General features: G+C 39.4%; 1 protein-coding gene and 1 long non-coding RNA gene across 2 annotated transcripts in view; both read right to left on the reverse strand.

Moving 5' to 3' along the window:
• LOC138012897 (ATP-dependent RNA helicase DDX42-like) overlaps nucleotides 1-19,656 on the reverse strand; it is a 26,587-nt gene extending 6,931 nt beyond the window's left edge. The window contains exons 1-16 of the mRNA XM_068859835.1: nucleotides 19,168-19,656; nucleotides 16,158-16,308; nucleotides 12,332-12,393; nucleotides 10,443-10,590; nucleotides 9,736-9,771; nucleotides 8,859-8,963; nucleotides 8,190-8,309; nucleotides 6,500-6,805; nucleotides 5,986-6,085; nucleotides 5,485-5,532; nucleotides 5,287-5,384; nucleotides 4,912-5,005; nucleotides 3,935-4,015; nucleotides 2,583-2,684; nucleotides 1,735-1,836; nucleotides 175-248 (exon numbers count right to left, since the gene is read on the reverse strand). Coding sequence (XP_068715936.1) covers nucleotides 175-248; nucleotides 1,735-1,836; nucleotides 2,583-2,684; nucleotides 3,935-4,015; nucleotides 4,912-5,005; nucleotides 5,287-5,384; nucleotides 5,485-5,532; nucleotides 5,986-6,085; nucleotides 6,500-6,805; nucleotides 8,190-8,309; nucleotides 8,859-8,963; nucleotides 9,736-9,771; nucleotides 10,443-10,590; nucleotides 12,332-12,393; nucleotides 16,158-16,308; nucleotides 19,168-19,373 — 1,833 coding nt within the window. The 5' untranslated portion in view covers nucleotides 19,374-19,656. The remainder of the gene's footprint in view (nucleotides 1-174; nucleotides 249-1,734; nucleotides 1,837-2,582; nucleotides 2,685-3,934; nucleotides 4,016-4,911; nucleotides 5,006-5,286; nucleotides 5,385-5,484; nucleotides 5,533-5,985; nucleotides 6,086-6,499; nucleotides 6,806-8,189; nucleotides 8,310-8,858; nucleotides 8,964-9,735; nucleotides 9,772-10,442; nucleotides 10,591-12,331; nucleotides 12,394-16,157; nucleotides 16,309-19,167) is intronic.
• A 1,589-nt stretch (nucleotides 19,657-21,245) lies between these two features.
• LOC138012898 (uncharacterized) lies at nucleotides 21,246-22,238 on the reverse strand. The gene is made up of 3 exons (XR_011125097.1): nucleotides 22,100-22,238; nucleotides 21,823-21,937; nucleotides 21,246-21,386 (listed from the first exon to the last, which is right to left on the reverse strand). It is a non-coding gene; the product is annotated as an uncharacterized lncRNA (long non-coding RNA).
• Nucleotides 22,239-25,000: the final 2,762 nt, after the last annotated feature.

Here is a 25,000-nt window from a genome sequence, read left to right on the forward strand (position 1 = left end):
TAGAGGGGAGCACTTTTGTAACTTGGCGGAGTTCAGATCCGCGCCGGCAAATGTTTTATCATGTTATTCCCTAAACGAGAGAGGTACAATGCGCATGCTTTACATAAAAAAAAAAGAAATTGGTTTATATTTCCTCAATTGAGGACATATTATTATAGCAACGGTATTACTTACCAAATTGCGCACGAGATCTCCAGCAAAGTTCTGATCGGTTGGAGTTATCAGCGTGTAGGCCACGCCCTTTTCTCCTACGGAGGAAAAGGTAGGGCGAAGTAATTATCTTACGAGAAATATACCTGTACGTTCATCTCATCAATCAAAATTTGGATTAAAAATGTGCGCTTTTCAAATGTGATTTGCATGAATTTCAGATCATTTTTAAGCGGCATATGTGTTACCTGTTATTTCTGACTAGTAACCAGGGCAAATGAGAAACCATCTAGCGCAAACCTTTACTACTTGGTGAACAAAACGACGAAAAATTAGGGGATAGTGTATCCATTAGTTCAGCTGAAATTTTCTCACAGAACTCACTACATGAGCGAACATCTTAAGGAAGCTTGGGCACGAGGCATTTTTGAACCAAGAACGACAACTGGAAGTGCTTTTTTTTTCCTTTTTAAGTTTACTGACAGTACCGCATTTATATTGCTAAGTGTACTACTATCCTGGGCTGCGACCTGTTCACATCATTTTTCAGTTCACACTGAAATTCCAATTTTTGTGTCAAAATTTGCAGGCCTGGTAGTTTCAATGGTCAAACTTCATGAACCATACTGACACTGCAGGACATCCGTTTCCCGACTGAACCAATAAGAATAGAGGTTACGAATTGCGTTTACGGCCAACGGCAAATACCTCTTTCATAATAGTGGCCAAATAAAATATTCTTTTGTTTTAATGCTAATAAGCCTTTCTAGCCTCGCCACAACGAGCAAATTTCAAAAGAATTTTTGTTCCAAAATGAGGGCAGTAGGTCTAATTAACATAAAGACAAAAAAATGTAAAAGTGGTCGCCATTTATGAAAGTGGTCTAAAGAGACTCCTTCATAGGACTGTTCGTTCCCTCCGTCTTTTTTTCCCATTTTCGGCAAAACAGGATGCTCCATTTTGCTCTTCCCCAAATTGAATGAAATCTTTTTGCTTTCAGCTTAACTGCAACCCTACAACTTCAAAGCTCACCACTAAATTTGCTGGATACGTAGATACGAGGAGAGGCTGGCGACAGACCTAAAGAACGAATGACCGATAGAGCGCCATATATGAAGCATACTTCTCGTTATCCCATCGAGAAACAAAAACAAGCAGGTGATATGCCCAGTTCTTGAGACCATGGCACTGCGTATACACGTATCCGCGCTTTTACTGACTCCACTGTGTATCCTCGTATCCACTTCAGAACATACTTAGAACATTATGAGGGGATGGGTGGTATATAATGGATACTCGGATACGTAGTGGAATATAATATTCCACTACGTATCCGAGTATCCAGCCATTTCAGAGGTGCAGCTTCAAAGTGGCAGGGTATTCTGCAGTCAGTCCAGCTCATTTATATCCTGTTACCCAAAGTTATTGAACAGCTGATAAAAAGAAAACATTAAAAAGAAAAAGACGATTTTCATGAATTTACGACAACTATCAACTGGTAGCCATTTGCTGTCAACGGCAACTCCCTCAACTCTTTATATAACTGCCGCATTGATTTGAAACAACATAAGCGAAACAAGTTACCCGCTCTTCCAGTTCGACCAATCCGATGAGTGTGCGTATGAATGTCACGTGCCACGTCATAATTTATGACAGTCTTGATTGAAGGAATGTCTAGTCCACGCGCTGAAAGGGAATACGGCCTCTGTTAGTAGAACAAATGAACAACCGACCAGTGTAGAGTAGTCAAAAATATGAATCAACAATACTTTTAACCTGCAAGTGATAATATGCATCATTGTATACACGAGCGTCCCTTTTGAAAACGTTCTTGAGGTTTAGACCAACGAACAGTGAATGCTTCGAGAGATTGTACAGAACAGTAGGTAATATTTCAGTGTTGTTATATCATATGGCCGGAACTAAACCCCTCGTAGAATCAAGACGGCCACTACATCCGGGAACCGAGTGGCGTATTTTTCGTATCTAACACGGTTGGTCAAATAGGCCACTTCGGAAAACACCATAATACTCTTTGTTTGTCCCCCCACGATTTGCATAGGCATTGTTTTTGTTTTCTCTTAGGACCAGTGTAAGTCCCAAAACAAACTAGAAACAATGCCCATGCAAAATTTCGGGGGACAAACAAAGAGTATTATGGTATTTTCCGAAGTGACCAATTGAGCAACTTCGTCTCGATTCCCGCATTTTCTGTTTGTATCAACGCCCAGTATTTGTATTCTTTAGGCTTGCTTTTAAATCTCTACCACGCATATTTATTTGTCGATATAATAAAAAGAAAATTACACGTTAGCTCGAAGATATGAATTTTATGCTCTCGTGGCAAGTACAATGCCTCACTCGTTTGTTCTTGCCACTCAAACACTAAATTTTGTTTGTATCAACGCCAACGTGTAATATCCTCTATTTACCTGCTACATCAGTTGCGACTAGTATCGGGACTTCCTGCTTCTTGAAAGCGTTGATGACGTTGTTCCGTTCGAACTGGTCCATGTCTCCATGGAGCAGTACAACTGAAAAAAATTCAAAAGTAAGTGTCTACGCAAAAAAAGCTGACTAATGAAGAGGCTCGAAGAACGAAATATATGTATCACGTCACCACAATTAAATCACATTGTTAGAGCATTTTAGAATTATTTTAGTGCGTCGAGTGTATGAAAAGACATTCGAAAACATTTCTTGACCCCGGTGAACAAAATTTCTTAGAAAAGTTGCCACTGCAATTTTGTAATTTCATGTGAAAGCATAAATTAAACAGCACCTAAACTCAAATATTTTTCGTCTACAATATTTATCTTCCCACCAAAACCAAACATGTTTTACCATTTCGCTTCTTACCAGTCGGGAAAGACGCACAAAGTTATGACAACTAGCAGTACTTTGGACCCATGACCGTGATGGGAGATGTATGGGTGTATTCTCGATTTTACGTCACAAACTGATTTGCACTGCAAAATTTCTTTGAAAACAGGAATGCAACGCAGTTTGTGACGTCAAATCGAAAATAGACCCACGCCTCTCACATCACCGTCGTGGGTCCAAATTACTGCTAGTTTTGCAAAGTTTGCGTGGCTTGCAAGAAACAGAAAAGGCGAATTTCTGGGTCACATTGGCGACATATGTTTGCTATGGATGGGGAGATTTATACTAAAACCAAAAAATGTTTGACTGTAGGTGCATTTCAACGTCCGCGAACTTTCGCGCCAAAAATAAGGAGTAATTAGTCCATCATGATGTGCATTATATTAGCCGACAATGTTGCCACTTCCGAGGAAAACAAATCGTGTGTATACATTCAATGACATTATTTCTTCTGTTTCGTTAAGTTCAGTTCAAGCCGAATTATTTCATCCGTAACGAACAGAATGAAGTTCTCACCCATGACTCTCCTTTTTTTCGAAACTGGAAATGGTTTAAGCCAAGGAGTGAATACTTTGATCGAACTTGTTAGTCCGGGGTGTTGTCATGAAAAAGGCTCTTGCTTGAGACTCGCGCTTCGACAATATGAGCAGAAGACCTCCAAAGTCATGGCGCTGACAAAAGCCTTCAGGACTACAGTATACTCACCCGGGCGTTCAATCTAAACTTTTTCCTTTCAAAACCCGGGAAAAATTGAGAGACTCAGAAGGAGCAGAGTACAATTAAGTCTCCGGTTTTGTAGATCCAATTTATGTCAATCGCTGGCAGTTCACTCTGGCTAAGAAAGAGGCGATAAACAACATCATTCAAGTGTAAGAAGAGAAATAAGAAACATTAACGGCACCTTCAAAATCTTTTGTCTTCAGTTTCGCCGCCAGCTCTTCACTGTTGGCTTTTTTGGTTACAAATATGAGTACACTGCCAGCTAGAAAAAAAAAAAAAAAAAAACAAAATGATCGGAATTGTTTAGCAGAAAGAGACTTGACTTCGCAAAAGCTCCCAACCTTAAACTCCTAAGCGTCACTCAAAACCAACAAATGAGAGTAAGATTTCGCGTCGCCAAGGAATTTAAGCAAGGACGAGGGGACTTATGGCAAACTAAAAACGCCACGTAACACGATGTACCTGATTAAAGAAAACGGCTACACGCTCTTCGCGCGCGTTCACATTTCTTGGCCGTTTCAGCTTAAGGTAAAGTCACTGTTACGAGCCAGAAGGCCCATCAGGTCCATCAGGCCGGCGCTTATCTCCGGTTTCTGTAGCATGAAGCAACTAGAAGTATTTCTACTCCCCCCTGGATGGGATGCTAGTCCATCGCAGGGTTACCCTCAGCATTAAATTCGCCGGTACCCATTTATACACCCGGGGGAGAGAGGCACCGCGTGAGTAAAGTGTTTTGCCCAAGAACACAACACAATGTCCTCGGCCAGGACCCGAACCCGGATCACTCGATCCGGAATCGAGCACTCTAACCATGTGGCCACCTCGTCTCACCATTTCAGCTTAACGACGCCATTAAAAGGTTGAGAATCTACGGGCCACATACATGGAGAACAACCCAAACATGCACAATGACGCACTTCTTTTTCCTTCGCAAACATTCAAGGCTTTCAAACCAGCTGTATTCTTGGATAATTACACCGGCGATGGATCAGATTTCGCACTGGACGAGGTGATAATAAAGCGGCGATTGCACTAATGGGAAAGTTCTGTTTTGAAATGGCGTTCTTGTGGCAGTCCACTTGAAGGGTACATTTCAATCATTGAAGTGTATAGCAATTAAATGAACTCTTTCGAATTGAGAGAAAACTATTACAGTACCTGATGTAAAAGAAACTAAGCGTCTTATTAGCCATGCCCATTTGTCTGCGCCATTAGGCAAGATCTCCACATTCTGTGTAACATCTTCGTTTGCCTGAAATTTCAATCCAACATTTAAGGGAAAGAAAAAAGGATTGAAAACATAAGACACATCCAGTTGATGGTCGACGCGGGATCGGAGTCGCATTCTGGTGCAAGTTCAACGCCCAGAACTCTGGGCCAAACCGCCGCATCAGTTTCGGTTTAATTATGATTCGTCAAGAAAATCGCGAGTAGATTTGACAAGCAAACAAAGCGGCGTGATGCAAAAGGCAAGCTGAAAGAAAAACTTCTCTCCAAAATTGAACCTTAGGTAGTCGGTATGGTAGTTTTTACCTCGCCCAGTTCTCCGACAACAACCCTGATTGGATCCGTCAAAATGTCCCGACAGAGCATCTCGACTTTTTTCTTGAAAGTTGCACTGAACAACAAAGCTGTTGAAACGATTACAAAGCAACATGTGATCACCGTCAATGAAAAAAAACAAGAAAAATGAAAAGTAACAACATAAGTAGTCTTATTGGGAAAGCTTACTCTGTCTGTCAGGCCGGACGTTGCATGCAATGGATCTCACTTGAGGTTCTGAAACCAATATCAATGTAACAGAATGATACACATATTGCACTTAGAGGGAGCAATAATTGTCTTTGAAGTAGTTTTCAGTTGTGTTAGTAAGGGCTGAAGCACCTGGCACATAGCACGACTTATGGCTGCATTTTGCCCTTGCGGTCTCATTCACAAAGAAGCCCTTAATTCCAGCTAATCTAATGCTGACAAGAAATGACGACAGAAATCCTTAGATCTCCTTTGCGAATAGTATGTAGAGTCTATAACCTTCGAGGAAAGGCGTCTTAGCATTTGCAGATGTTATTTGAAGACCCTCAGCGTCAGTTTGGCGGTAGTATCAGACAGTAGAGTAAACAAACGCAAAAGCCAAGGTAATTGCTTTGGTTTGATAGTTCACCCCGCGAAATCCTTAAAAAAATCAAAAACAAATACTAGATAAAATCAAAAGTCCGAGACGGTTATACATACCAAAACCCATGTCGAACATCCTGTCAGCTTCATCAAATACCAGGTACGTCACTTTTTGAAGATTCGTGCTTTTCGCCTTAACGTGATCTATTAGGCGACCCTGAATATATAAGGAGAAGCACGGTTTTACAAATATCAGTTCCTCTAGCAGTCAGAGTTGTAAAATGTTTTTGTTTATCATTTAGAGTCTCTTCCGTTATTTTCTGCTACCGGTTTTCGGTAGAGGGAAACCAGAAATACGTGTTCTACACAGGCATCACTATTGAATTCTGTTGCGATATTTTGTAACCGCTATATTTCGATGGATTTCTTTCCTCCATAAGATGTGTGGGCGAATCACCTTAAGGTCACCGTATATCTGTAGTTTTAAATAACCGTAAAATGGAGCGCTGGCAGCGGGAGGTGAGTACAAGGCGCACCGCCAGCTACCATTGATACCCGCCTAGTAGCTGAAGGAACTACCGACGTCAAATAAAGTGATTCTATCGTTACCTTTCATCAGAAAATCCCTTACCGGTGTAGCAACAACAATTTCTGCGCCTTCTAGAAGAGCCTTGGATTGTTCGTACTTGTTTCCTCCACCGAAGACAGCCACAGCGTGAATGTTGTAAACTTTCCCAAACCGGCGCGCTTCCACAAAGATTTGCTGACAAAGTTCTCTTGTTGGAGCACAGATCAATGCAATAGGACCATCTCCAGGCTCCAACTCCGGTTGATCCATAATATGTACCAGTGCGGGCCACAGAAAAGCGGCTGTTTTACCAGATCCTGTCTTGGCAATACCAATGATGTCTCGACCACTAAGGGCAACTGGAATTGCCTGGAAAAAAATTCACGGACCACCGCGGTTAAGAAAATATGGTAACCTATCGATGCGAGAAAATTCTGGTTTTGGTTTATGACGTTATCGTACGGCCGTCCGTCCGTCCGTTTAACTTTTCATGTAAGCCACTACCGCGAAATGTCGCACCGTTGGAACCCTCGTTTTTTGGCGCGAAGTTAGTATTTTAACAAGCAAAAATTTTGGAGATAACCAAATAACAAGCTAAGTACAGGGTTTTCGACAGTTTCGTAAAGTAGCAGACATATTTCTGAAAGTACCGGACGTGACATTTTTGGCGCCGCAAGTCGCCCTGTGAGTGCCAAAGCCGCGAGCTACCGAGGGGGGTCTGGTGGCATGCCCCCCCCCCCCCCACCCCTCGAAACAGTCAGAGAGGAAAAAACAGCATGTAGGCGACGAGTAAGAGATGTTCAACGTGAAGGAGAGCGACTGAGAGCACGAGAAAACAGGTGAAATATCAGTGACGAGTAGTGGCGAGCAACGGAAGAGAGAGCAAGCACGAGAATGAGAAAACAATAATAACAACAACAACTGTTCCGCTAATCGCCGTCGCAAGTACAGCAATGACGCAGCCCAACAAGGTCGAACCAAAAGCATACTAAAGGACGCCTCTGGCTGCCGCTATACCGTTGGTGTATGACCTTACAGCTAGCTAAAATCAGCTGTATGTCTGGGTTTTTATGAGGTAGGAAAACCGGAGAACCCGGAGAAAAACCGTCGGAGCAGAGTAGAGAACCATCACAAGTACTCAATCTACTTATGGCGTCGGGTACGGGAATCGAAGCTGGGCCACATTGGTGCATGGGAGGCGAGTCCGCTCACCACTACGCCAACCCTGCTCCCTCTGAATGGGAAAATAGTCTAATTTATAGCAATAGAGCGGTTTTCAAATGAGTTTCGTAAAACCAAAACCAAAGTAATTACTTTGGCCAATCAAAAAGAACGGAGACAATCTGGTAAACCAATCAAAACTCTAAGTAATTACACGGTAGCCGACTCAAAGTGTGGGAAATGTGCACGCGCGAGTAATGATTAGTTTTGGTTTCTCTTCTGATTGGTTGAAAAAAATGGCGCGAGAGCTTTGAACCAATCACTGAGTGAAGTAATCATAAACCAAAGCAATTCGCTAATTACTTTCGACACTCAATTGAAAACCGATCTAAGCATGCAAGAATGTTCTTCTGGTAAGTAGATCAGTTATAAAAAAATATCTGAAAACAAAAACATAAATAAATATAAAACAACATAAACATAAGGGGTAAGAGTACAATAATGACATACCAGTATCTTATACAATTTATTTGAACTTCCATTGCTGCATAAGATTTTTCAAATATGTGTAACAGCATAATTATCCCAATACCTGGCACTGGATAGGTGTCGGTTGTGTGTACTCTAACTTTCTAATCGCTCCCATGAGCTGCTCGTCAAACCCAAAATGTGCAAAACTGATGGAAGGTCGCACTGGCAAAGCCCCTGACACCTATCAATCAAAAATACGACTGAGCAATGCATTGTATGTCCAAAAATGCATACCGGTTGGTAACTTAAAACCTGGCTAGGCTTGGACACCAAGACCAGTGTCTAGAACCAGAGGTCTCAACACTTTTGAACATGGTTATTAAGGGATTTTGCATTCGTGCCAGTTCAGAACCCACAAGAATATTTGGGAACAAATGCTTCAATTGTTATTTTTAATCCTGTCGTGTTTTTCAGTCAGCCCTTGTAGAAGAATCTTAGGGAAACAAGGGAGAGTAAACAAGGTGTAAATATGTGTCCCTTGCCTTGTTAAATAAATCTTTTAAAAAATTGATTTGAATCTCTGCATCAAATTCTAATCAGTTGTAGATTTGACGAAGATATTGCGCAGAAATAGCAAAGGTCAATTGTATACAACATTTAAGACAAGTACAGCTGTACAAGAGATGAAGATACAGGTACAGCAAAAACACACTCCCTGCATATGCAGGGGAGTCTTTATAAAGTGGATGAAACGCCACAGTCATTGCTCATGGCTAGCTTGGTTCATCACCTTCAGCGCCAGCTTCCGCCTCAATTCTTGGATCTCATGGGAAGACAGTTTAGATATTTCTTCATGTTCAATATAAAAGTTCTTCTCAAACACTGGATAATCAATCTGCAAGATTCACCAAAAAAAAACTGTTTAAAAGACTGGAGATCTATATTAATCTTGATTTTAATTTCAATATTATTAATATTATTCACCAAAGTGGAGGTAAATATTGCCCATGGTGGGGGTTGGGGCTAAGCAGAAAGACACAGGAAATATCAAAAGAAAATCCAAAATATTAAGACAAAATACGATAGAAAATCGAGCAATTTCAGTTTTTAGTGGACAAAAGTCTGGTACCAGAATAATTCTAAATATTTTACAGTCCTTTTTACATTTTCTTAAAGCTAAAGATATAAATAATTGCCTGAAATAACACCGAAAGCAATTTCCCATGGAAATGAGAAAAAATAAATTTCAAAGGTTAGAAAAATTGTGCAAACACAGGTAGAATTTCATCATCAGTTTCATTTCACCAGCACTTTCAAGTGTTTCTTACGAAGTTCCACATTAGTTTTTGACATTTGCTAGAAATGATTTTTTTTGAGAAGATATTTAAAACAGTCGTACAGACGTTTGCAATACAACGTATATAATTTTGGTACTAGCTTGTTACTCAAACTTCTGGTGGATTCCGTCTTAACGTTTTGGGATCTCCTGCATTTGACAAAATTCCAACTTATTCACAAGTGCTGTACAATGTGGGTGAACAAGTAAAATTTGTTCAATGATCTCAAAGTAAAAATGGAAAATGAAAGATTCAATGTTGTGTCACTGTTCACATTGTCCTGAAAATCATTTCAGGTTGTCATTAAAAAACAGTAACTATAAACTGTACCTCTGAGTGGTCGACAGCAGGAAGCGGTACAATTATCTGTGGACAAAACGCAAAATTAAGTTATATCATTGTCAAGAGTTGTTCAACAATATCATTAAATACTTTTCCCACGTTCACTACCAAACATGAATGATGTAAGACAAAAAGTTGACAGTGTCTGATACTAGCACTCAGACTGAATGCAATGGGGTTGATCCTACACTTAACTGTCCAATTCACACTCTTTAAAGAAAAGGCAATGTGTAATCAGAGCACAGGGAGTTTTTAATAACGAAGGCTGGGTAAGGTAAAGGTTAAGTCCGCTACGAGCCTAGAAGACCCACCAGGCCGGCACATATCTCCGGTTTCTGTAGCATGAAGTGACTAGGAGTATTTCTACTCCCCCCTGGATGGGATGCTACATGTAGTCCATCACAGGGTTACCCCCAGCATTTTCGCCAGTACCCATTTATACACCTAGGTGGAGAGAAGCACCTCTCACACAATGTCCCCGGCCAGGACCTGAACCCGGACCACTCGATCCAGAGTCAAGCATACCGACCATGAGGCCACCGCGCCTCCCACTAAGGTCGGCAATGAGCAAATTGACCATCTGTGAACACCACCTTGCCTGCCTATTTTGATATGTATTTCATACGGCAAGAACAACTGATTAAGGCCCAATGCCTTTTGTGCAAAACTGTAATGAAAACCTTGGAGTGTATCACCTTGGATTTTTCTGGGGCAATTGGGTTGCCATCGCTGTCATATTCCAGCTCTTCTTCATCATCAGGGTATGCAACAACTGGGGCATTTTTCATGTAATTGTAATAGGACTCCTGGTCATCCTCTTCCTCAATGTCATCTCTTCTCACTCTGTGGCCAAAAAAGGACTTCGATGTATCTCATTATCACCAATTTAATTTTCTAGGTTATGTACTGTAAACACCCGCAGATAAGCCGCACCTGAAGATAACCCGCACCCTGAATTTAGCAGCTCAAATTTTGGAAAAACAAGTTTTTTGACAGAACTCAAAAGAAATCCAAAGTCGAGTGTTTCGAACTCTTCTTCATCTACTATTCATCGAACGTAAACTCACATGCCCCACTTAAAACAAAGCGGATCTCAAAAAAGCATTCCCCGTGGATTACATACGACTTGAGGCGTAAAATTTACAAACGAAATTACTTTAAAAAGGCTTTCCTGGTCTAATCATGTTAACAATTTGTGTAAGAAGGTAACTTCGGCTGTAGGTGCCCTCAGATGTATCAGGCCCCTTATCTCCCAATCTACCGCGGTACTAATCTATAACTCCTTAATTCAACCTCACTTTGATTACTGTAACCTGATCCAGTGAGCGGCAAATTACAAAAGTTACAGAACCGTGCAGCTAGAGTAATTTTAAAGGCCAACTATGGGAATAACTCGAGCCTACTTCTTGACATACTCAAATGGGACAAATTAGTCATTAGGAGAAAGAAGCATAAAGCATTAATGATGTTAAAATCTATAAATGAACAAGCTCCAGCGTACTTGCCGAACCTATTTCACGAACGAAGCACAGACTATGATTTGCGTAATTCCTTTCATAAGTTGACATTGCCCAGACCAAGGACTAACTACCGGTACTTGAAACGAAGTTTCAGTTACAGCGGTGCTTTGTTGTGGAATTCTTTACCCGAAAATGTGAGAGCAATCAAATCAGTCAAGAAATTTAAAGAAAAAATCAAACATCTATTTGAGTCCTCGGACTCTCACTCGGCAGTCTTGTAAAACAGTATGTACATAGTTAGTCTAATTAATTCTAATTAGATTTTTACTTAATTGTTACTGAAGATTTTACCGAATTTTTTAAATAAAGATCATCATCATCATCATTAACATTGAAATTGAAGATACTTCAAAGTCTTACCCACAATTTTAGCACTTTAAGGTCTCGAAAAAGGTGAATTTGGGCGTCTTGCTCTCATTTTTTGTCTTTGCAAATCTTGAATCGGTGGGCTGTGAAGCATATTTTCCCAAAAGAAAAATTCTCAAAAATTTATTTTAAAACCACTAAAATTGCTTTCCTTTGTTTCCCGCCATAATATGCGTGCAAAAAATGATTGACATATCATGTCAATCACATGTGAAAGGATTGGGTGTCAATTGACAGCTTAGCACGTGCCTGAACGCTGATTGGCTCAGCATAAGTGGCTTTCAAGTAGGAGGCGTAGTTATTCATTAGACTGTGAACTGCATGTGAAAATACAATGAACATTGCTTCTACCACCTTTGAGATGTGATTTATGTTTCTCTGGTATTGTAGACAAAAATTTCTTCATTCAACAGTTTTCCATAAATTTTTGCTTTACAACAAGAGCGTGAGCGGAACATTTGTAGCTTAGTAACCAGGCATTAGATTGGACGTGAAGATGGAAAACTGGACACCGGAAGCAGCCTTTTTCTAATGCTCCCGCAGATAAGCCACACCCTTGATTTCTAGTGACGACTTTTGGGAAAAAGGTGCGGCTCATCTGCTGGTGATTACGGTAAGTTAGTTAACCAGCCAATGATCCATTAGCAAAATGTAAGTTCTTTTTTAATATCTCGCCATATAATATCATATCAACATACTTCTTCTTGTCTTTTTCACTTTTCTCCTTCTCAGACAAATTTGCCTCCTTTTGAACTTCATGCTGAAAACAGTCAAAACAAACAAAAAACCAAGAACAACTTAACATACAGAAATACATAAATACAAAATACTTAATTGAATACTCCCCATGGGGGCTTTTGAGGGCCAATGAAACACAATCACGACACAGAAAAGAACATTCAACAACAACTGTTAAGAATACCAACTGGCCTGGAGGCAAACCAGTTGGCTATTTACAAGTGCAGCTGAGAAGTTGAACCAGGGACTACCAGGAACAAATTCAACCAGTGGCCAGAACGTGTCTTGAACCCGGGATTCCCCGATGTCAAAGCAAGCGTCCTAGCCACTGAGCTGCACTGTCTCCTCATTGAAAGGGATTGCGAGTAAACAAGGAGCTGTTACAAGCCTTCCTCTAGCGGATCTGGAGGCATTTCAAAGTAAATTAGATAATTTTCTCAGAACTGGCACAAAAAGGTACACACAAGACTACCAAAATAATAATGATAATACATTTTGTATTCTTATCTTGTCACAATAATAATAATAATAATGATAATAATAATAACAATAATAATAATAACAACAATAATACCGGTAATAATAATTTATAATAATATTGAGTACAGTACAATTCAGGGAGTAATCAGGTGAGTAATTTAAAAATCGACTGAGCGCAGTGCGAGGCCGATTTGAAATTATGAGCATGATTATCCCTGAATTGTACAACACAAAGTCCTATTACTAATTAATTGCAACTATTATAACAAAATGCGAGTATAAAAAGTCTTTGAATACTTTTATGCGTGAAAAAGTTCAAATCTGTTTTGCAAGCAGAAGGAAAACAGCAAGAAAGACCCCATTGAAATACATGTGATTGATGCACAAATGGCTAAGGTGTCCAGTTACAGGAAGGTATCCAATTTGGAGTTGCTCAAATTTGATACCTGTAATTGGACACCCATGTGATTGCACACCAATAACACAACAAATAGGCGTGCACAGAACCAATCAGATTTGAGAATTTTGTAATATAGTAACAATTAGTATAGGTAATCACATAAGGCCAAGTACTATTAAGGATTAATTGCATGAGTGATTTGGAAATTTTCCAAAATTGCCCGAGTCGCGAAGCGACGAGGGCAATTTGGAAAATTTCCAAAACACAAGTGCAATTAATCCTTAATAGTACGAGGACTCATCAGGGATTTTATTAGAAGCCGGCAACCGGCGAACTCCGGCGGCTACTCCCCACTGAGGAGCCGGCTACTTTGGAAAACATTCAATGTATCCTGAAGGCAGTCATCAATAAAAGTGGTTTTTGGTGATATTTTGTCCCCTCTTTGCTTGTTGGGTGATTTTAAACGAGTTCTATTATAATTTACTCAACACGCGTACGGAAAAACAATGCGATTGATTCTGCTGTCCGCCATGTTGAATGGACAGAAGAGAAAGACTGGTGACAAATCTGCCTGGATTACGGCTGGACTGTCTTTGTTTTCCACATAGAAGATAATGTTCTTTTCAGGAAGTGAGAAGTTACAATTACTCTGAGGAAAGGCAATTTTTGTCAATGTCAATAAGTCAAACTCATTTTGCTTCCGGGGGCTTCGCCCCCTGAACCCCCAACGGGGCTCTGCCCCTGTACCCCACTGGAGGCCTGGGCAGTTCCCACACCCCTCGCCTATGCGGGGGCCTACGGCCCCCAGTGCCGTCTACTTTCACAATTTCTCCACCTACTTCAAATCTTATTGACAACCCTGACTCATGCGATTACTTGTTTATCAATAAAGGGCAAAATTTATACGTTGCTATTCGACGGATTAACCAATCATTGACAGGTAATCAAGCCCTCTCTTGATTACCAAAAATGTCCTCGATTAATAAAAAATGCCCTCTGTCTCAGCCAATCAGCGCTCAGTAATTTTGCCCTTTATTGATAATAATAACAATTGCCAACGAGTCAGCCGGGCCAAAACGTGAGGCTGACGAGGCAGCAGCCTTAATAGAGTCGAACTGCGAGAGTGTTGTATATGGAGAAAAAAGTTTGAGCACTCCAGAGAAAATGTAATGTAAGATAAGATAAGATAAGGGAACAAATTAAAGGCCACTTATCATGTGACTTCAAGAACCAATGAAAGCGTGTGTTTTGAAGTGTGATGTCATTAGACAAACTGGCATGACGCGACATCGTTCACATGGATATATATTTGTGATTGTTTGAGCAGCTTGGCTCCATACAGCAATACCATAAATTATGTAGGGTTGAATCAAAGGCCGATATATGCTTAATAAAGTATCAGTGGGAACAAAGTGTCTATATCTTGACAGAATTCCTAGAGATTTGCTGATCTTTGAGGAGATAAATATACATGTTGCTTCTGAGTGAGGTTTGAATCAATGAGAATACCAAGGTATTTAACATAATTATAGTCCTTCCTCTCGACAAGAATTAAGGAATTTTTATCATGATCAAAGAGTTTTATGGTTACGTCAAAGTTAATTTATTTCTGGTATGGCCAGAAAATTACAAAATTTGATTCCTTTGTGTTGAGAAATAATTTGTTTGCCATTAGCCAATAACATACACTGGCAAGTCCTTTTCTGACTGTTACCAGTACTTCTAGCGAGCGCAGATTCTTATCAGCATAGAGAAGGTTCGTATTATCAGCAAACAAAAAGAAATTCAATTGATTAGACGAATATGAAATGTCACACTTGCTTTGAGTGTTTTTTATTTATTATTTTCGAACCTGCTTGTTCTATATTGAGTGAACAAATCTGAAGACTGAACCAGCATACGTACATGTATTCTTGTCACTATTTCCGCCCATGTGCCGTTGTCGACCATTGTCTAGTAGAGCAGTTTGTTTTTCATTTTGTGACCATTGAGTTGTGAACAATTTAATTTTCAAAGAAAATAATACTGTCTGTAAAGTACAAAATTAATCAATTTGATATACAATAATTATTCATAGCTGTATCTTGCAAAACAAAAAATCTGCAAGTGAGGCAACTTTCATGTGTCATGCACGAGAGCTTGATTCCCCATGACATGTGACATGTTTCACTGAAAACATTTTGGCCATTTTGTCCATGGCATTGATTTAATCCAACTTACTTATTGTATTTTCCTGTTAACATTACGGCTGTTCAAAAATTACAGCATCACTTTCAATATTATTGCAAAACATGTTGACGTTTACATTGTTGCTCAAGTGTGCAAGGATTTTACTAACATTTCTATAATTGTTATTGTGTTATTGTTAACTTAGATAAGTTAACAATAACATCTTTGTGGTGGGACCCCAGTCCCTCAGAGAGCCTGCTCACAGGCTAAGATAAGTTGAGTTGCAGTACTTTGAAGCAAAAGAATGCAACTACTATTGGGTTCCAAAAACTGATACAAATCTGCAAACTATGTAAATAAATTATTATTGACTCTCCCGTTGGCACATAGTGATAGCTATTGCTAGTAGTAATAATAATAATAATAATAATAATAATAATAATAATAACAATAACAATAATAATAATAATAATAATAATAATAATAATAATAATAAGAGTTATTACTGTTGGGAATTTCAGCTTTTAAAAGAAAATACTAAAATACTGTAAAACAAGATTGTCCCAAACTCTTTTAATCAGAACTGTGTTACGTGTAGCTTTAAGGTTCCAGTTGATTCAGTTTGGATTTATTACAGGTACAAATGTACCTGTCCCACTCGCATCCCTACTCAAAACATTCTGTGCCCCCCCCCCCCCCCCCCCCTTAGTGTATTTGTACTTGGTGGACTGGTCTACCTCAATTCCTGCCATGAATTTATCCAACTCATCTTCCTCATCATCATCATCACCATTTCTCATTTGCTGATTGGATGTTGTTACCTCAGATTCATCATCGTCATCAACAAATTTTGTTTCATCATCTTCATTATCACTGTCCACAAAGATTCTACATCAAATAAACAACTTCATATGTAGTCATGATCTATCAGGCAATGGAAAGCTGGTATATCAGCCATGCTAACTCTCAACAGGGCTTAAGTTTAGACTCACAGCAACGTATATTTGAAGGGCTCTTTATTAAATAAAAAGGTTAAAAACGTCTAACTTGAAAGATGCAGTGCTCAAACAACACTAGAATGTTCCAAGTTCACCCATGATGAAGCCTTGGTCATTCCGAAAAGGCTGCATTTAAAATATGGAAAAAAAAGTTCACATTGATCACTTCATTGCATGCTGAAGATTGGGGGTATGAAAAACATTGATATTTTCCCGAAAGGATAAAATAACAGCTGTTATTGTTAGGCTTAATGCTTTCAGAGCTTATGCTCATAGCAAGTCAAAAGAAATCAACTGAAAAATATTACTTTTTTCATGCTTTGATATTTTCAGTAAAATAGTAACCAAGTTTCAAGCGACAAATAGTGGCCTAAATCTTGGTATACACAGTGACATAATGCATATAAGCATTAAACAACCTCCACAACATACATGTAACATACAAATTGTGACATACATGAAACAACGTATTGTAGCATGCATGTAAGCATAGGAAAATGACATAAGGTCGCCACATATGTTAAGAAAATGCATGAAATTTGATGCATGCCAATTTTGATAAGTGTCACAAAGTGTCCTCTTGCTTTTATTCCCAACTTGGAATACAGACAATACACATCACAAAATGTCTCTTACATGTTTCTTCTTGAGTAACTGGCAAAATTAGCTAGCTACTTCACTTGGATTTTTTCAATAACAAGAGAAATATATGCCAGCAGAGCAAGAACCTTAGATTGGCCATGCTATGTCCATAAAAAATGAAAAAAAAAAACATTGCTCCAAAAAGCAGGAAATGCATAATTTCTAAGAGAAACAAATTTTAAAAAATTCCCAAAGGAGCATGCCCATGGACCCCTGTAGAAGTTCTGCAAACATTGCACTTCCACCTCAACAAAAAATATACTGCTCTTCGTTATTTTCTATCTTTTCAGAAAATTTGCGGAATAAATCTTTAAAGTTATTTGTCAGAATTTGTTGCATGTCTTCTGTGCGATAAATAGCTACGCTTATGGGAAAATTATTTTGGACAGATATTAGTTTTGTTCAATTAATATAACCACAGGATCGGAAGAAGCTTCTTGAGATTCTTGCCATTTCCGCATACTTAAATTGCAACATGTGTACTCTCCTCCGTCAGTCAAAGAGATAAGTTATCAATCAGCCGTTGTTCACATTCCACATTCAAACTTTCTCTTGGTACTACTATAAGCCATTTGTATGAATAATCAAGATCTTCTTGTATTGATGATTTTGATGGAACATTTTGAATTAAGCAAAAATGTTCCAACAGTTTTCCCTGAATTTCCTCCGCACTTATACTTGGTTGTTGCTGTTTGCAATATTCGGTATACATTACGACATCATCAGTTCTTGCTGTTCTGGTTTTACATCCTCCATTCCTGTGTTGGGAGTCTCCACCTTAACAATATTCATTACAGTACTCTTGGGCAAATTTCTCTATGACCACCCCCATTCAACCAGAGCTCCACTATTTCACTGCAGACATTATCTGGCAAAGATCTGCCTTGCTGTTTAAAAGGATTGGAAGAATTCACATCACGTTGGAGAAAACACAAAGTTTCCAACTTTGCTGTAAACTTTGTTGGTAAGTTTGTACATGTACCTACTTTCAAAGCGAAGTTGTTAAGTTGCAAATTTCATTGGCCTGTTGAAAAAGAACTTTTCCAACACCCGCCCCAGTTCCCAAGTTGGCAACCAAACTCAAAAATGGCGCGACCAATGTTTCGTGAAATCCACTGCAATATTCTTCTGTTTTAATGCCCAAAACCTTTCTAGCCCTTATTACGACAAGCAAATTTCGAAACAATTTTTTCTGACGTTACACAAACTACTTGATTCTGAAGATGACTTACGCTCAGGTTGTCAAAACATCAGTCAATGTCATCTCAAACAGCCCTTCCCAGTACTACACTCGCACGGACCATCACACTTTACTTAATTACCAAAAAAATCTTTGTTTCAAAATGAGGGCCTTAGGTCTAATTAACAAAAGAATAATTTTTTCATAAGGATGGTCGCCATTTATGAAAGTTGTCTATGGGTTAAAAATCCCAAACTTACCATTCTTATAGTGCGATTATGATAAAAAAAATTACTTCCTTTTCCTTATTTCTACAGTAGAAAACCAGTTTGACTAGTTGAAGTGCTGAGATTTGCCCCACACTTGTCACCCACAAATCTGTCACACGTTCTTGGTTGTTTCCAATTCACTAACTAAAAATATACATGTAGTGTGGAAAAGTTGGATGATAAATAAATTATTAGCTGTTTTGGTGTGCAGTATCACTGAGAACTTCTACTCATCGTTTGCATTTTGACTCATCGGGCCAGCTCGTCAAAATACAGCATAACTCGTAACAGCGGTACTACACAACAAAACAGAGTGATTCCAGAATACCGGGTCGCTATATATTGTATTCTTTTAGAGGCATCCTTTGAAGAACAAGGGCAGGCACATAACAATTCTCTGATTGCACTCACATGATAAGACGGCCATGTTGGTGCCAAAAAATAGAAAAATGTAGCTTAAGTTTTGCATAATAATAGAGTCAAATTCCCAAAAGACTTTTTCGCTATTGTTCTTTCCAACAACATTGCCGCCGTGTCGTCAGGTACGAGTAACCCACCAAAACATCTAATAATAACTTAGATAGAAACATAAAAATTGGAACAATATATCTGCATCGAAACAGGCGCCTTTTCCAACACACAATAACAGCACACTTACGGTTTTCTCGCTCCAGGAAGAGGAAATGAGGCAGCACTCTTTTGCGATTTTTGGGAATGTATCGACTTGTTCGCATACCCACTCGGCTTGCCGATGGGGATTCCTCTTCCGAGATTACTGGGAACAGGATCTTCTTTCTTAGCTGCTAGAGCAAATCCTCCGAACCCGAAACCTCGTTGTTTGCCTGGGCCACCTTTATGAAACATCGCAACTCTATACAGGAACTACTTTGGCCAAACCTTCTCCAAGAAATCTTGTGGGTTTAACTTGAATGGATAAACAACATTTGCAAAATGAGGAACTGCAGTAACTGAAAGTAATTCACCGATGATTTCACTTTCACGCGCTTAGAAAAATGTTGTGAATCCTTTGACTGTCCTTTTAAAAAGAATAAAGGCACTTCGCAAATCTTGGTGCAAAATGACGGAGAGTTTCTGTCTCAATCCGCCATTACGGTCATTTCTTGCGCAGCTTGCTAATTCGTCTGGCGCACGTCTGAAGATAGTTACCACTGACACGACACCGCGGCAAAATGAGTGCGCAGGCTTGAGCCACGCGCGAAGCGTTTCCACGCGCGAGGGACTGGTACCAATTAAATTTGCAATAGAAACAACAGCTCGGCAAAATGGCGGCAATTTAAGTTCTCTGTGTTTGTTTTCATTTTGCGATGATAAGGACAACACTACTTTGATAAGGTTTAAATTTTGAAGAGAGCTTCCTGAAAGACTGATCTTCCGTGTGTCTTTTCAAACCAAAAAACTATAGTTCAAACCAGGAGAATTTTACCATGCATTCGAGCGCTAGGGCAAAAAGACGAAGTTCGTAATGTTATTAGTCGCGATGGTCTCTGCGTTGGTAAACCTCTGGGGGGAAAACTGTGTACTGAGAAGGAAAACGCCGGGTAAACATCTTTGCAAGGGCAGAATGATAATTCCTTCTGCGAAGATGGCTTATGTTGCTCCTGTTGAATGAGGAAATCGTCTGTTTGTTTCATTGGAATCATTTGAAAGTGAGAAATAAGCTTAAGTTCTTTTCATGCCCGCATCCCACTCATTCGGCAACTTGGATAAGTCACTTACCTGCCTTCCATTCTCATATTTTACAACACTAGTTACTTTTACAAGAGCGAGGCAATAAAATAAAGAAAATAAGTCTTAATTTTAAGAGAGGATCGCAAAAAAGTTTTGGAAACTAAGTATAAATTTGACTCCAATGCTACTTGATGTTTCCCTTTTACTTGGAGTTTGGTAGTGGTCCATCGTTGAAAATATTTTTCCAATATTTTTCCTGCAGCTGGCTGGTAACTTTAATTTTTTTCTCCAGCTTTGTCGATCACCTTGTTGAGCCTTGCTGGGATGAGGGTGGGGAGACATGAGAATCATGATAATGAAATAAGAAACCATTCACCTGCATGTGTTTGGAAAATACTCATTTCACTTTTGCATGCTTTGCACCAGCAAAAATCCAGCCAAACTTTTGCACTGTGTGTAAAGATACTGAGAGAGGAATGTAATCATACATCCAGCAAGACTAGAGGCATTCTGCTTCATACTCTAACATTTTATTATGCACAACTGATCCAGTTTCACTACCCAGTGATAGACCCACAATGGCTCTATCTGGACCCACAATGACTCTATCTGATTCCTTTTCAACAACAACAACTACTATGGTATGTGTTACCACAAAACACAATATACAGTAACTCAAATATCTCTCCAATTTTATTGTTGTAAGTACCGTATATTCATTATTAAGACTATTACAAGTAGAAGCATTCTTAGAAGTTAATATCCAAACCCATGCTCAGCAAGAGAAAGACTCGAATAACATACAGCTGTATTAATGAAAGTATTACTTGAATTAACCAAATTATATTTGCTTGTTCAAACATTGACTTAGAAGGTGTGGCAAGTAAATAATTATCGTCCCTTTTCTAGACAATTTTGAAGAGCTGTTTGGAAACCATCTTGTATTAATCACTGACATGCTCACATCTGTGACGTTTAATTTGAAATACTGTTGTCATCATGCAGGATCTCATGCAGGAAAAAATGAGAGATGAATAACAACCCTGGCTTTTTTCATCACAAAACCAATAAAATATTCAACGCTGAAATCCTCATCACAATCTCTGAAAACAATCTGGAATGTTGCTTGCCATGCATGGTTTGACCAGATCAGCACACACACACCAGGAAGAGTTTTAGACTTATGAACTGGAATAAGAATAAATGACATGTTTAAGAAACAACAGGAAACTGATCAAAGAAAAACAATAATATTATTATCACTTGGTCATTTTCATGCACAGATGTCACTTAAGATACTTGAAAAAAACATGGAAATCTGTGCCCTATTTGTAAAGATCCCTTTATAAAAAAACTAAACAACTTAACTGACTCCCTTAATAAGAGGTTTTGTCTAACAATGCAGATAAAAACAGTTGCTCACATCTTGAAAGTAAAGGCAGTCAAAATGACAGCCAGCCAGATATCAACACTTTCCACAAGATTTCTTCAGGTCAGATGACTGGGACAATGAAATCAACAGAAATCTAGAGATCAATTAAATTTAATCATACCACAACCTGGTGTGTCCTGCAAGGCAACACAGAGCTGGAAAAGAAAGAGCATTACCATCTAGCATACAAACCATTGCTCTTGCTGTGGAGAACCAGGTCACAGAAAAATCCATGGCTCTGGTATCACATGTCAGAGGTTAAAACTTCTGTTTTGTCAAAACCCTCCGCGTTTTCAGAGGAATTGCCCTTGGGCGAAAAACAGTAAACGAAAAATGTTATCAGTTTAAAATTTACAACTTTTAGGTTTTCAACGGTGTGACCGAAACACGAGCAAACATGGTTTGGCAAAGATAACTTCCATGGAAACGACATAAACAAATAAATATTTCATGCCTAAAATAAGCTTACCTCTTTTGACTTTGTCGTTGGAAACAACTCGGAACTACTGTTTAGTTTTTCTGTCGAGTCCCTGTTGAGCGTGAGATCTTGATCATCAAAAGGTCCAATAGAACTTTTCCTTCACCGCCGAATAAACTCAAAAACAAAGAGCTCAAAAGCTCGAATCAAATGAATCAAATGTGTTCGAAGCGGAGCATGCGCACTCATTTTGCCGCGGTGTCCACTGACACATTACACACTCGAGAGGGTAACTACTTGGTGTAGGCGCTCATATAGTGGTTCGGTGTAGGCACTCACTTATGGTCTTCGTAGTAATCTCTAAGGATGACAAGGGATACTTACGTACAGCCAGGCGTACCTGAGAGAGGTATGAAGGGAATACTTTGATTTCGAGTGAAGAGCAAATAGACGACGGCTACGGCAAAGACAACGTCATCTAAAATCTTGTAACGACTTCGAGACTCCTTGAATATCTTATATCGCGAACGCAGGACAAGAGACTGCAATTAACCCAGAGAAAGCGGAACCCTCAGTAACGACATTAAGACCCACACCCATTTATCGCAAAACATCCCTAAGGCATTCAGATTACCGAGAAGTTTCCGATCCCGGGGGGAGGACTACCATATGAAAAGGACGGGGGTGCTCGTCGTACCTTTTACGGGTTAAAAAGTGGTTTTGATACCTCTTTGGGTGTTCAGCCCCAAAAAGTGCACAGCGGGAGCTTCAACGGTACCTTTTAGGGTATTGAGCCAAACAGTTATGACAGGTGACATTTGACAATTAACTCATTTTTAATTTTGGTCAATTAAAACCCATAATTTGGTACCTCTTAGGGATGGAAAAAATTTCATGCCACACCCACAAGACAGGATCTTGGTACCTCTTTGGGGCTCTCTTCAAAATTTCCGGCGAACACCCCCGTCATTTTTATATGGGAGTACCCCCCGGGCTCCAAGATACGGACGTGAACACAAAGTTGAGGAGAAAAGCTACTGAAGGAAATACCAACATAATTAGATGCTGTAGACCTTTCAACAGACCAAAATGCGACGGGGAGACGTGATACTCGCACTTATCTGGACAATTTAGTTTTGTTGTTGTTGTTGTTGTTGTCAAACAATTTTCTCTTATACTGAGACACCATAACAATTTTTAAACGGGATTGGAGCCCACGACCTCTGCTATGTCAGTTGGGACTTAGTCAATCGGTCAGTGAAAAATGCAGACTGCAGACAAGGGGTAAAATGCAGACTAAGGTTATAACGTAACCGTTGAAAAAGCCCAAACCCTTTAGAAATGCTAATCTTAGCTCTAATTAGGCGTAAAACAATATTTAGGTTTAACTGATAGCATTTCTAAAGGGTTTCGGCTTTTTCAACAGTTACATTGGTTGTTTACCATTTAGAAAAAATTTCGGGAAATTCCAGTTGGTTTGTAAATGACACACGACTCTTTGGTTCGTTCCTCTGGAAAATTTCCGGGAGCAGCGGGACGTCTGAAAAGGAAGTCCTGTTTTCCCGATGGAAACTTTCCAATGGACACGGATCTGAGTTAAATGGAAATTTACTGTAAGACTGTAGGGTCTTCGACATATTCCATATATTGGATTGTCAATCTACTTGGGTAATTTATGTAACTGAAATATTTGTAAATTAAAATTTGTCGGAAAGACCGAGTCTGGCTTTAATGTAAGATTCGACAATTATGCAGAATTAAAAACCATATCGCAAAAAAATAATGAGTGGCTGTGGGCTCACAACAACACCGTTTGCGTAAAAGATCCTAACTGAAAAGATTACCTCGAAACAGCTAGCTTCCCTTATACATAGTTGCTTCTCTGCGACCATCAACATAAGAATATAGTATAACTATGTGGAACACATAGATGATAGCATCAGCGGTTCGTTTACGCTTGCAGTAATTTTAGGAGAGTTATCAAATTAGCATTTTATTCGAAACAACAGTTCCACGCTAGAGTTCGAAACAATGGACTTCTGGAGCAGTTCTTATCTTGAAGTCATATACCTACTGATAAAATTCATTCTGATAGGAACTCATATGAATTTTCCTTTAGTTTTAAATCCGAAGGAGACTTGATTCTGCCCGATGACGATTCGTTGTTGTAGCATTTATTGGAAGATTACCCACGAATCATAAAACAGTTTACTAAAGCATATGCAAACATACTTTTGTCGATGGTGAGTCGGGGATACTCGGAAAAAAATCCGAGTGCTTCTTTGCAGGGGTCGAACCTACGACCGGCTTCCGATTACTAGTTTGGATGCACTACCACTGAGATACACGAGACTCGTAGGAGATAGTGATTCGGAGCCGGTGATTCGGGGATACGCGGGAGAAATCTGAGCGCTCCTGAACAAGAGTCGAACCCACGAGCTTCCGATTACTAGTTCGGATTCGGAGCCGGTGATTCAGGGATACGGTGTTATCGGTGTTGTTATTAATTTGCCAAAATATTTTCCATCACATTTTGGTCGCGTGACCCTAAAACAACTTATAACGTTTATATCCTTTACTCAAAAATGGCAACATTTATACTTCAAAATGTTGAAAACGTTTGGCATTAATGCGTTTAGTACAACTGTGCCTACCAAATGCCGCCTTTTCACATGGTACCCCATAATTACCTTTAAAGATATCTGAATGTTTATCATGTCACGCGACCTATTTTCCTCAATTGTTCAGGGCTCGTAACATGCGGACATAATTAACAGGCGGCATCACAAAGCCTTTACAATAGGTCATCGAATCATCAGCACTGGACGAAAAAACGAATTTATACCAAATTTGCAGGATTTTGAAATTCAACGAGTGGTCAGGACGGGTCTCAAACGCGGGATCGACGGATCTTAAGGCAAGCGCCTTAACCACTAGACTACACAGAAGGAA

The sequence above is a fragment of the Montipora foliosa genome, chromosome 8 (genome assembly GCF_036669935.1).
Source record: "Montipora foliosa isolate CH-2021 chromosome 8, ASM3666993v2, whole genome shotgun sequence".
In the NCBI taxonomy this organism is placed as follows: Eukaryota; Metazoa; Cnidaria; class Anthozoa; order Scleractinia; family Acroporidae; genus Montipora; species Montipora foliosa.